At 45.1% G+C, this 13,907-nt stretch overlaps 1 protein-coding gene across 6 annotated transcripts in view; it reads right to left on the bottom strand.

Moving 5' to 3' along the window:
* dock9b (dedicator of cytokinesis 9b) overlaps window positions 1-13,907 on the bottom strand; it is a 41,130-nt gene that overhangs the window by 26,013 nt on the left and 1,210 nt on the right. For 3 of the 6 annotated variants that reach the window (XM_084667593.1, XM_084667592.1, XM_084667596.1), the window contains exon 2: window positions 2,079-2,195. In XM_084667593.1, coding sequence (XP_084523719.1) covers window positions 2,079-2,195 — 117 coding nt within the window. Of the gene's footprint in view, window positions 1-2,078; window positions 2,196-4,314; window positions 4,629-13,907 lie in introns of those variants that run through there. The other 3 variants (XM_084667595.1, XM_084667597.1, XM_084667594.1) reach the window with 2 other exon arrangements.

The raw sequence follows: 13,907 nt of genomic DNA, 5'->3' as shown, positions 1-13,907 counted from the left end.
CCAGTTCATAGTGCTCCTCCGCTCACTCAACAGGAGCAGTGACACAATGACCTACTGTACTCTTCAACTTGTGGCCAAAGCTAGTGTTACATCTTATTTTACACAGCTTCATCCATTTCAAACCCACTGTGGCACTTTTGATTCTGTCAACAACAACAAAAAATGGTGTATTTATCACCAGGAGTTCAGAGGGAAGCACACCCTGCTCAAAAAAGCAAACACGCTATTGCATTACAGTTTGTTATTAAAGACATTTTTAAACATACACAAGATGAGAAGAGCAATTGCATTGTTACTGGGTTCCAAAGGTGTCAGAAAGTGTCCAGTTCAACACCACAGCCCATCCAACAAACACTGACCAGTCACCTCAGAACATCTTAACAAGTCCACGTCAAACTTTGTGCAACCAATTAACAGCATTCCTTTCACGCCCATTAACCCTGCATTGAATGGTTCCCAGTCTGGGTGCGTGTGTGTGAGGGAGTGTGTTCCTGTCTTGCTACCCCCCCAGGGGCGGAGGAGCTGGAGGATGTCAGGCGTTAAATCTCCTGGAGAGGAAAGGGCAAGCGCTCTGGTAGGATGGAGGGATGATGGAGAGATGCTCCAGCAGAGTGACGTGGGGTGTGGAGGGATGTGTAAATGTGACAGGCCAGAAGACTTCCTCATTACAGTACAGTAGACCACAACCAACCCGTTCTTTGCTTCGGTCAACCACTGCCCAAATGGTTACTTTACCTCCCCAGCAATCTCTCTCTCTCTCTCTCTCTCTCTCTCTCTCTCTCTCTCTCTCTCTCTCTCTCTCTCTCTCTCTCTTTCTCTCTTTCTCTCTCTCGCTCTCTCTCCCGTCTGTGTATGTATAATGTGTATTTCCGTGCGATTATGTCTGCTCATCGAAGTGTGAATGATTAATTGCATGCGAGGAGGGAGGGAGTCGGATGCATGCGTGTGTATATGTGTGTGAACTGTATGTGCTGTGCATCTGTGAGAACCACATGTGCTGTGGGATGTTTGCCAGACTGAAGTGGTTTGTCAGGATGACAATACTCACACTCACAGTCGGTGAGAGTCACTGTCACTAAGGGCTAGGTCTGACTAGTGACTGGCACAGAGAATACTGCCTAACAATAGTCACACTCATAACCTGACAGACAGCTATCATGATAGCCGTGAATTGAACAATGTACAGTGTCAATACTGTATTGATCATGATTTACTTTAGTTAGAAAAAACATGATCTTAGAGTGGAAAACGAATCCTTACTGTTTCTCTGTGCTCTCTGTGGGTAGACAAGCCAGCCAATCAACAGCCTGACTGCATCTGGTCTCCCCTGTCTGTCCAATCCAAGCGGACATACACCAAGTGGAGCCAGGAGCTCAGAGGCCATGTGTCTGGCTGGCTGGTGTTCAGGCTTGTTAATGGGAACCACATGGAGTGTCAGAATGCCTTGCTCTGCCCCTGACACACCTACCACACCCAGGCCTGGACTGCACCTGAGGGACCAGCACTGCCAGAGAGAGGCGCACTACCAAACACCCAGCTCCCAGCGTATTTCTGCGTGCTCCTACAGAACGCACAGGGCCATTAGGTACTACACAAACAGTGCAACGCACGGGAAAAAGGGTAGATTCCCACTCCCTAACTCTTCTGGCGACATTACAACTACGAGACCATTGAGAGAGAGAGAGATCTCTTTGTCTTGTTCTTTCTCGTCTTTTCTCTCCGTCTCCACACCAAGATCGAGGAACGGTGATGTAACATTTACTCAGGGTATTGGTTCCTTTGAACACAAACAACATTTCCACAGAGCGTGCAAACGCTTCAAGTGGCCTGAGAGCCAAAGGACACACGGGAAGAAGATTTACGACCACTTCCACATGCGGGCTCTCTCTCTGGGTGCCGCATTCTGAAGGTTTAAAGTTGTTCATACAAACTCAAATTCCCGCTGGAGCTAAAAACGAGACATTTTGAATTCTTCACAAAACGGTTGCTCGATGGAGGGAAAGTGGATGAAGGAGGGCTGTTGAGGACTGAACGGGTATTCTAGAACCTGCTCTTCTGTGGTGGTGGTCCATTCTCACCTGGAAGTCATCCGGAGGGAACTGGAGCATGTCCCGCAGCACATCACTGATGATCTGGGTCTTCCTCTGCAGAAGAACACTCTCATAGTCCAGCGGCTCGACGACCTTAGGTTTCACCTGGAGGGACACACAACAGCAGGTCGTTAGCTTAGGTGGAAGCTTCCGGACTGATAGCTTTCAATGTCAGAGGTCGAACCTCAACCTCGGGGACAGCTTCAAAGACTAAGCTTGGAGCAGAACTAAAATGTTTTTTTTATGGACGATCTCCACTGATATGTTTCGTATGTCAAACTCAATCAGGCAAACTAAACTTTTAAACCATGGACAGATCATCCGAGGCTTGTGGTCTAGTGTACATTGTTGTTTGACAGAGGCTGCTCCCTGGCACAAGCAAAGGGGATGAATGAGGCTTGAGAGAGGGAGGGCAAAAGAGAGAGGGATGAGAAGGAGCAGAAAGGACGGATGGAGCGGAGGGGCCTTGTGTGCCACAGTACCAGTCACTGTGGCATGAGCTCACACGCTGTCCTTCGGCTCACACAGCCTCTCATTGGTCCTCTCAGACTATCCTGCTGTCCAATGAGAGCTCGCAACTTCTCTCTTGGGAGACTGGGACTTCATACCCATGCCTGCAGGCTAGAGCAGGGGCATCGGTGCTGGGAAACAGGTTAAAGGTCTGCTGGTTCACTAAAACACCTACAGCATTCCAAAACAGAGCTTCAGCATTCCACATGAGACCCCCTAAGGGGGGCCACTCCGTGTCCCAAGAACCCCCCCCCCCACAAGCACGACAGAGATGAAGATGTTCTATCAGCTGTGTGTGTGTAGGATTGGAAGTGGACTACAGTAGGGTACACATCATGTCTGTACTCACTAACATGATGTGTTAGTGAATGTGATGTGAGTCTATATAGGATAGGATATGGCCTAACTCTGACTCTTGAAAATCCAGCAAGCTTTAGCCAGGGTCAATACAGTAATCTTTCCTCCTATGTCTGAGTTCTGTTGATGGCTTATTATTTCAAGTCAGGCTGCAAAGCGTTATTGTAATTCAGATTATTTGGGATTAATCCCCTTGGGTGCCTATCCAACCAATACAAACAGACCTCCGTCCAATGACATACGTCTGAACACAGCTTCACCTATAATTCTTACAATCCTGCAAGAGCCTGGAGGATGATGTCAGTATAATATTCCCTCAGTTTACAGTGGACCACATCCAGATATTCAATATGGACTTTCACTAATGAAGATCATCTGATAATCATAAAAACATCATCTTTATTTCCAGCTGGACACTCGCCACTGATGCCTGACGATAGCCCAGCATGTTTTCATCCAACAAAAACAGTCCCATATGAGCACAATACACAGCCAATCATCCGCTCGTTGAGACAGAGTCTCACTCAGAACACACACAGCATGTCTGGAGTGGACAGCATGGAGCAGGAAAGCTGTGTTCAGATATGGACTCAGGATTCTTCACCAGTGGGCTCCACCTCTCATGTCTGATAGCTAGTAATCTCAACATGTCTCTCATCCTCTATAGATCTCTGGTGACATATAGCCATGCGCTCTAGATTACATGATATGAAAAACCTGTAATCCGCATGTCATGCAACATGATTATGGAAGGATGGAGCAGGGAATAAAGACTTTCTGCGCAATGTGAAAAGTATATGTTCTAGGCACTGCATGCATAAAAGGGTTTGGTTAGTTTATTGCCCAGATAAAGTAATAAACAGTATTTTTTTGCAATGTTCTTGACTATCAGTGGCTAAATTAACAATATATTGCATTGTTAGAAAGTAGCTATGGATTACTGAAAATGTTATTTTAATGTAATAATTCTAAAACATGCACAATCTAGGCAAACAGTTTTGGGGTTCCAATTCATATCCACAGATTACAGGAAGAGTTAAAACCTGCGAGTGCTCCAGTTCTAAAATAAGGATTAAAAAAGGATTCAAGTCCTAGGAGACAAAGTGCCCTGAAACCCTTCATTTTCCATTGCAATTCACAAAGCCCATTAGTAACATTACCACTTAAAAATCAAAACATGTCAAATGAATCAATAGAACTCTTTCTGTTTTTAAGTGATTAAAAACAGGACCACCAATCACAAACCTTGAAGCCATATTACATGCTGTAGTGTTCAATAGCCCAGCTAACGTATGGACATGGTCCTGGATCCAGGTTCAACCTTGCCACCTGATGTGGCTCTTTCAGCCAGACTTACCCCTGCCACCTGTGGGGCGGCCTCCAGCTCTCCCTCTGCCTCAGCCAAACTCTTGTACTGCTGGGGAGACTCAATCACCAGCTCCTTCTTGGCAGCTTTGCCAGCCCGTCCCTGCATTCTCAACAACCCAGGTACAGCCCCCAGATTGAAGGCTATTGCAGTACTCCAACAACACAGTACACACTTTTTCAGCCTCTCGGTCACGGCTTTCTTGCAGAGAAAACCATGCTCAGTGGGTGTAGCTTCTCAGATCTGAGAGTTCCCCACTGGACTCGCCTCGTCTCAATCCCTACGACCCTGCCTCGCTCACTCTCTTCCTCCCTCTCACACACACACACACTCTCTCTCTCGTGCTCTCTCTCGGGGCAGAAGGAAAAGGGCCCCTCCCACTCCCAGCTGTGCAGCTTTGGAGGCGTGTGTGTGACAGAGTGTGGGTGTGTGTGTGCATGTGTGTGTGTGTATATGCATGCATGAGGGAGGATAGAGGGAGGGGCGACAATATTAGATCACTCTAACTCCACTCCTCAACAAAAGTTCCTGGGGGCCATGAAGTCAAACGGTCAGCTGAGCAAACCAGATCCACCTGCCACACTCTTTCACTGCTCAAAGAGAGAGAGAGAGACAGAGAGAGACAGACAGAGAGAGAGAAAGAGAGAGACAGGAGAGATACTGTATGAACACCTAGAATTACCTTTTGAAACTCCAAATCCCCAACAATCAACAGACCTAAACCGGAGTGCTCTTCCGACCCTCGTCTCTGAGTCTGAGCCTGTGTTGATAAAGTCCCACTCCGCAGTGATATTTGGGTCTTCCTTTGATCTGTTGCTATGGCGTCTCCTGCCCAGCAGGCATCCACAGCGGGGTGTGTGAACACACACTTCCCCTCATCCGGCCCTTAGACGGCCAAGCCTGGCTGACAGCATTCCCCTCTCCACTTGGTGAGGAAAGGTTAATGCCTCATTTCTGTCTCTATCTCCCTCCCTCCCTCTGACTTTCTCTCTATTTTTCTCAATCTCCCTTCTCTCTCCCTCCCTCTCTCTCTTCTATCTGTGGAGGAGCAGTCTGAGTGGCGGGGAGCAGTCTACTAAATCAGTTGAAAGTGTCTGTGTGCCAAACAATGATAACATTTAGAATTGATCATCAAACGTAAATTAATGTGAATCACTAATCTAATCTGGGATTCGTTTTTTTCTCTAATCCTATAGGAACCTGCCTACAGATGTCCATGAAAACATTAACATTCAGATAAAACACACCTTGACCTTACAGTAGCCTGCCATTAATCAATAACCACTCCCTCATGTTCTGTCGTGAATCAACAAACACAAGCCATACCAAATACATCCAATCATTTGCTGTGGGTTACAATCGTGAAAGTGAACAAGAGACAGATAGAAAGTGTGCAGGGAGTGGAAGGCAGGAGTGACACACAGAGAAAGAGCCAGGAAGAGTGAATGCCATGACTCGGGTCAGGCTGACTTCAAAGGGACAATCTCTGCATTGCAGTTTCAGCATCATCATTACTTCCAAGCTACTGTACATAGAGGAAAGACCGAATATGAGTGTGTGCGCACACACGTATCTGTGTGTGTGTGTGTCAGTGTGTGTGCGCATCTTCTCATAGTCTCTTTGATATGCCTGTGAACTTGACATGATTTTCATTATTTATGCCGTCAAAAAAAATGACAAAAAAAATATTCACTAACTGCTCAAGGGTAATCCTTCGCTATACCACTAACATGACCACCTTTGTGATATGAAAAGAATAACAATAACTGCAGTATCATTTAATTGGGCTAAACTCTTGGGAATGCACACTAAAATAATTGTGAAATCTTAGATTGGACTAAGTTGCAAGTTGGGCTGTGCTGTACCGGTTCCTCCTGTGGACTGTGTTTCCCATACTGATAGAGAAGCTTGTGTGACAGTATCAGTCACCATGATAATGAGGCTGTTGTAAATTGCTCCCACTGCCATCGCCATTCAACCAGACTTGTGGAAATGCTCTTGTATCCAGGCTAAACCCAGGCTTTGTACTTGGGTCTCGTGTGTGTGTGTGTGTGTGTACGTGTATCTTTGAAGTCCATCCGAATAATGTTTTACCATCATGCAGAAGACAGAGTAAGGAAACAAATGAGTGGAACAGAGAGAGAGAGAGAGAGAGAGAGAGAGAGAGAGAGAGAGAGAGAGAGAGAGAGAGAGAGAGAGAGAGAGAGAGAGAGAGAGACAAAGAGAGAAATAGGGTGCCTATTTGTTTCAGACAGCTTGAACCCATTAGATCATGTGAGCCCTCCACACCCTTCCCCAGACACATACACACACATAGACCGACAGGCCCAGAGAGAATTGCATAAGAACAGATTGACGTCATGTTTGGGAGCCAACCTTCACTACAAGGCTAATAGGAAGAGATTGAGGGTGTAACCTGAAAAGTAATTAAATATGCCCTATAGGCCACACACACAGATTTGTATATTTTCAAATATATTTTTATTTTAAGTGTTTACCAGTTAATCAAGTTAACTTAAACTACATAAGTGCAAAGGCAATTAAGTAATGCCCTTTAGGCCACACACACTCTCTCTTGCTACACTCTCAAGGGATATGAAAGCTATTTTAAGTGTTCACCAGGTAACAGGATGATCAGGTCAAGTCAACATGAACTACAGAAATGCAAGGCCAAATCTCAGCCACAAAGACATAAAACGTCCTTCTCTCTACCAGTCCCCTGCTGCAATACACTGAGGAGAAACAGGTAGCAGAAAAACATATGTCATCCATTTGCCAATGTGAAATCTAAGAAGGGAGTTCCCAAGCTGGATGAGTGATGTGAGGGACTCGATGATGTCACCACAGCGTCTTAAAGGCAGTGGAGACTCTCTGGTCTGGGACTGGTTTATTCAGGACAGCACATAACATCTCTGGGTTTAGGCCAGACATCTTGTAAACAACTATGAGGCATTAAGTTTATAATTATCATTTGTTTCCATAAAGGCATATTTGATCATGGTGAAAGGTAGGAGGATGATTCCAAGAAAAACTTGGAAGCATGGTGTAAACAGACATAACTTAGTAGCAAACTGGAAACATTTGTGAAAGCTTATAATGCATTATCCCAGAGAGTTAAAGGCTATAAAACCATTTAACAAAGTGCTAAGGCATTGTATTAGTGAAGCTTTCTGTGACTGAAGAGGAGAAGCCTTATTCTGAGAGAGCTCTTACCCTTAAACCTTGAGCCAACCTAGCCATCCTCCTTTCCCTCCTGCCAGACTACACTCCTCCCTCACCCCAACCATCTCTCACCTCTCCTTCACCCTCGTCCTCAGCGGTCATTGATCGGTCATTCAATCCCATTGACTTTGCATGAGGACAGCTTTCCTTGAATGGAGCTTGCCTCAGATAATGAGCTTGGCATAGCACTGTGTTAATCTGTAGACATGTAGATGTCTTCAGGACAAATCCACGAGAAGGCAATTTTCCAGCTTTGACATTCCTATGATCTTAAGCCACTTTACACACATCTACACTACACGGGATATCCAGATCACATGCACTTGCACTCACACTCATACAGTATACACACACACACACACACACAAACAAACACACATCCCCGTTTGGGCCAAATGTACTCCCCATACTGTATTAGAAAAGCTGACTGGTACACAACACTTACCCCAGGAAGACTTTCTCATGGGAGACCATTAGCAGAAAGCTGGTCATCTTTGCTGCCAGCTAAAGCTGAGCCATGTATAGTTTACCAGGCTTCCACTTAAACTAGGAATGATTCATGAAAGATCATAACACCATGTCTTTAACATGCAAACAGTTTGTAGTTGAGGATGGATTGGTAGAAATATATATATATATATATTTTTTACACAATTTAAGATGAGTATGTAAAAAAGAATACTAATAGGGTATGTTTCCAAAGCTAGGTTTACCAGTGCTGTGGTGGTTTTCCAGGACTGAGCCCCCAGTCTCAGACTCAGAATGTCCTCCTCTTCCTGCAGCACTCCCAGCTCTGCGGCGCCTTTATACACATAGCCACAGTTCCTCTCAAGGATGGAGCGAAGCCCCTCAAACAGAACCACACTGGTGGTGCAGCCCATGGTTCCTCCACCTACACCTGACCATCACCCTCCAGGAGAACGCTGACCTCTCACCCCCTACCTCCCACCTCGCAACCTCCGATGTCCACTCTCGGTTTCTGACCAGCTAGAGGCTGTCCAACAATTAAGAATCTTCTGTTCTGCTTAATTGTTATTTCCACTCAGGAAACCCCCACTTTGGTACGTCCATATTCCTTCAAGTCGACAGAGGATGAGGGAGGTTCTAGAAATCCTCTGTGTAATCTCTTGAAAGACAGATTTTTGTCAGACTGATTCTTTGGGCCAGTCAGCGTATAAGGATCTGTAGCAAGATGCCTGGAGCAGTCAAGTCAACTGAAGTTGAAGATTGGAGATAAAGTCCGGGAGCTAATTCTCTGGTTCTGTGCTACAGCCGTGAACCGCACACTCCTCTTGGGTTGGTCACCCTGTGGATCGCTCATCAGAGATGGAGGGATGAAGAACGAGTCCAGGAGGGAAAGAGTTGAGCTGCTCTCTCAGTCAGAGCAGGGCGTCGACTCTCCTCTCTCTCTCTCTCTTCCTGCTGGTGGTGCTGATGCTGAGAAGTGCTCCGTCTCGCTTCCTCTCTCTCGCTTTGTCTGTCTCCGTGCCCCTCCTCCTCTCCTTGACTCTCCCTCCCTCTCTCTTTCTCTGTTTCTCACTCTTCCATTATACAGTACACTCCTTTCATTCACACTCTGCTCTCCTTGTTAACTGTGACATTGTGGGCGACAGCCACAACTCACACACACGCACAGAACCCTGCACTATAAACCACTCATCAATATATTGGTATACAGTCATCATTTTGATGTCATTCTTTTGGATTAAAGGACAAATATAGAAACGAGCTGACTCACAATAGGCCCCCAGTAGTTGGACCTCCATATCCCCCCTACTAACTATACACAAACACACACACATTCACACACCCCTAAATGCTTTGACCTGATTCATCCCACTGTAACACAGAACAAGCTCTGTGCTAACATGGCTGAATGCTAATCGGTTCCTGTCAGGTTGGATGTCAGGTTGGATGTCAGGTTGGATGTTAGCACTGAAGACCAGAGTAGTGGGCTCAGTCCTTCCCGGACCACTTTTCAGCCAGAGAGAAACACTTCTCAGGGCTTTCCTTCTTTCTCTACCAGCACCTATGAATATTTCATGGGGACTTGACACAGTCACCTACTTTAAAGGGGCATGATGCAGCAAAACGGATGATGACAACCTAAGTAAACCAGTGAGAGAGAAGCGTGAGAGAAAAAAGGAGAGAGCAGGAGGAGAGGAGGAGGGAGGGGTAACGGCGGGTGTGTTTTTCCAGAGCGCCAATACATCAATCTAAGGAGGATGGATTTTCCATTGAACGAATAAATCATCCTTGTAAAGGGAATTTGTCTTTTTTTAATCCAAATGAAATCCTCCCCAAAATTTTCATCACAAAAAACATTGTCTTGTGAAATGTGCTGTGGTTTCTGTTTGTCTTCCATTCGCAAACCCCACCCCTCCATATAGAGCCATCCCATTAGGGCCGTCATCCGACTTGTGGATGCATTAACCTAATGAACGTCCAGAGAAGCCAACCCAGGCCTTTAATGCACCGACACATCTTCCAACAGATCCCTCCTTAGGAGTCACCCCTACACACACTAACAAACACACACACAGATGCACTAAGTGTAGTCATATATAGTAAACCATGAATGTGCAGTGGTGTCATACAATATGAATATGAGCGTGAATATATGCTATCATTGGAAACTGACGTCAGTCCCTGTAATTATTGTCTACAAGCACTTCCACATCCTCTGCTTCGATGCTAAGCATGGAGGCCCTGGAATAATACATTCTTCTCTCCATATAAACTTTTATTTAGAAATTTGTTCCCAGAAACTAAACTTTATGGCTTCATATTTTTACTCAGGAAAATGTCTTAGTGTACTTGTTAGTTTGGACAGAAATCTGGATTTCATCGTCTGACCCTTTTAACTGCTGTACCGTTTACGTCATGAGCGTCTTTTTCATCTTTGGAAAACCTAAATGAAATATGAGAGCTTCACATAGAAAGTTAACACAGTTGGTCTGTCTCCAGGCGGGGGAGAAAGATCCTATATTTCTAGTCATGCCCAGGCAAATAACTGGCAGGGTTCAACATGATGCTCTCCTGTAGTTGTTTTAGGCCTTCCTAACCCAACAAAAACCCAGAGCTGACATGTTTGCTGTCATTTCCTCTATGCTTTCTGACAGCACATTGCCAGCAGCAATCAACAGATATGTCTTCTCCTGTACTGGGAAGTCTAAGCATGCCTGAATATTTACTACATTAGATATAATCCACAACTTTCGTATCTCTCACACCGGAGAACAAGGACTGTATTGCTGAGTTTTTGCACCCATGGTGCCCCCTAGGGGTGGACTTTGGAAATGCCACCCAACCAATGCAAAGTCATTCCAATAGGTGCTGGAAGGCAAAACCTGAAACCCTAATCTATCATTGATGCAACAGGCCAGCAGTGCTTGAGACTTATGTATGACATGAAGACTTGTTGTCGCTGGGATCTAGAATCAAACCAACAACCTAAGATCTGGGTTCTGCTTCAGTGAGAGTACTTTTTGAGTGCCCCGAAGGTATTCATGGCATGTCAAAGTTGACACCCTTTCACATGGTTTGATCAGGGGAGATTAAACGACAGGCTGGCTTCCACCATGTTCATTAGGCACTGTCCTCCTAGCAACCAATAATCAAGTCAGCCACACACTGCCACCATTGTTTAGGGTTAGACCTACATCCCAAAGTAGGCCATGCAGTATTGAGTCTCAGATCAGACTACATTTACATTTACATTTAGTCATTTAGCAGACGCTCTTATCCAGAGCGACTTACAGTAAGTACAGGGACATTCCCCCCGAGACAAGTAGGGTGAAGTGCCTTGCCCAAGGACACAACGTCATTTGGCTCAGCCGGGAATCGATCTAGCAACCTTCAGATTACTAGCCCGGTTCCCTATCCACTCAGCCATCTGACTCCTAGACTACAAGTAGCAGCTAGTTTTTGTTGGATTTCCACTGAAGAGTTGGTATGACAAGTACTACTTCTGCAGTGTCAGACATCTCTGCATCTCGATCATTTGATAACTCATAACATGACACACATTCCACATGGCCAGTCTAACTAGTTGGATAGGGAGTTCATCTCAGGAGACTGGTGTCAGGTTCAAAAGGCACCACTTGCTATCAGCCTCCATAGGATGAGCACCTAAAATGGAATACGACCCCTCCTTTCTATTGTTCTTTCCTTGAATGGACACTTCCTTCATGTAAAACTATCAGAATTGGTCCGATAAAGAAAAGAAAAAGTACAAGCAACGCTTCTTTATGCAGCAGGAGAGTAGATCTGTTGCAATGAGCGACATTGTCTCTCTGAGATCACATACATACAGACTGGAATCTGCCCGGCAGGCATGTTCTTGTTGCTAAAAATGCTCAACCTCTTCCAAGACAAACCATGCGCCTTGCAAACAACTGCTAAAACATGTTCTGGTGGGTACAGACTAGCCAAACTCGAAAGGTAACCCAAAAGGTGAACAGATGAAGCATATGTGAGAAAAGGGCAAGAGAAGCACAACAGACAAACCCCTTTTGTAGCAGTACAAACCATCAATATAAATGCATTTTTTAATATACAAATGTATACATAAATATAACATCAAGAATAGAGCCAGCAACAGCCAGTGAGACCAGTGGGCCTAGTCCATCCATACTGTCGCCTGCTGCCTTGTATCATGATATGATGCCAACAGCATCAGAGTGCAAATCTCCAGATAATCTCCACAGGGTTTTCTTTCACACAGTAATCAGTACAAATCCCCCTGGAGCAGCGTTGAACCATTTCAACTGCTGGCCGCAGATGAGGCAAAAGGGGGGGGGGGGGGTATAGAGGTATCAGGGTCCACCACTGAGTCGCAAACCAGCCCTTGGAGCTGCTAAAAGAAATACATGGCTGCCCAGTATGGTTGTTGTTTGTGAGTAGATTTAAAAGCAGGGTGACTGAAATCTGCAACTAGAGAAAGTATGAAGTATACGCTGACAGATATCAGTCTGACTGCTTGTGTGTGCGTGTGTGGGTTTGTGTATGTGTGTGTGTGGCAGGGTGTGTGTGTGTGGGGGGTGCCCATGCATCATGTGTCTGTGTGTGTGCATGTGTGTTTATACGCCCCTGTGGTGGAAGTACACAGCAGGGCTTGGCATGCAAAACAACCCAAGTCAGCAAGGCAAAGAGAGGGAAAAAATGAGGTATAAAAACTGTCTAAGACAGCATTTCCTTCTGTTGGAAGTGATTATTAAAACTGCAGGAACTGTCTTTACAGCTCGGCAGCTTGGCCAGTGAGCACACCACTTTGTGTACTAAGGTATGGCCAGATGCCCACATCTACCAAAACTACACACCAGCTAAAAAAGACTGTGTGAGTCACTGTGTGTGAGAGAGAGAGAGAGAGAGAGAGAGAGAGAGAGAGAGAGAGAGAGAGAGATCAAAAAGTAGTGCGCTTTTGTGTGGGTGCATGTGTACCTAAACTTCCAAAATACTTTGCCGAATGGATGGTTCATCTCAGTGCTGCTTGTGATTTTCAGTGTTGGATTCATTGTACTTTGGCATCAAGAAAGGTTTTTAGCAGTTACAGTAGGAACGTAACATATGAATGATATTCATAATTCAGGGCCCTGGGGAGTCTTGTGTAAAACTGCGCCACAAAAGAAAAAGAGGGCAAGCTTAAAAATAGCCCCGACACCTACCCTGTCTTCATACATAATTAAGTATATCAAAGAGAGTGGAGGTAACTGCGCCTGTGCCACTCCACAGTTTATCAGATATTACAGTACAGATTTGTACTGTACACAACTGTTATGACATAGAAGTTACAATACCAAAAGGGTTATTAATATCACATTTAAAAAGACGATTAAGATGCTCCTAAATGATTTGTGCATGTGTGTATGTGTCACATGAGATGGGTTGGGCACCAGAAACAGCTGTCCCCATAACCCCCAGGCACTACGAGGTGATGAATGTGTGTAATGTAACCCACACAGCATGGCCTTCATCACGTATCCCAGCCAATAGCCATTAGGAGAAGGACTTGTTTCCTTATTGTGTCAGAAGATTCTCTGGACCCAGGCTACTGGTGTGAACCAATAAGGACCAGACTTTATTTCCTGATTGGGTCAACTTGAAATATTCAGTCAATCAATACACTTGTTGTGTGGCTGTTTTTATGAATGTCATGTTATTTCAATAGGCTGGGGACAATTTTGAATTAAATAAGATAAATAATGGTCTTCATATAAGGCTGCTTTCTGCATGGTCAAGCAAACACACAATCCACAATTCTTAAGGTTATAGGATGTCTCTCAACAAGACTATTCAGTGTTAAGTAACTTCTCATAATGGTGGAACACTGTAGAACCGGAACCACTTGCTACTTTCCTCTA

The sequence above is a fragment of the Hypomesus nipponensis genome, chromosome 12, assembly GCF_054491055.1.
Source record: "Hypomesus nipponensis isolate SF chromosome 12, ASM5449105v1, whole genome shotgun sequence".
In the NCBI taxonomy this organism is placed as follows: Eukaryota; Metazoa; Chordata; class Actinopteri; order Osmeriformes; family Osmeridae; genus Hypomesus; species Hypomesus nipponensis.
Note: the sequence above shows the minus strand (reverse complement) of the source record. Positions and strands in the feature narration are given on the sequence as shown.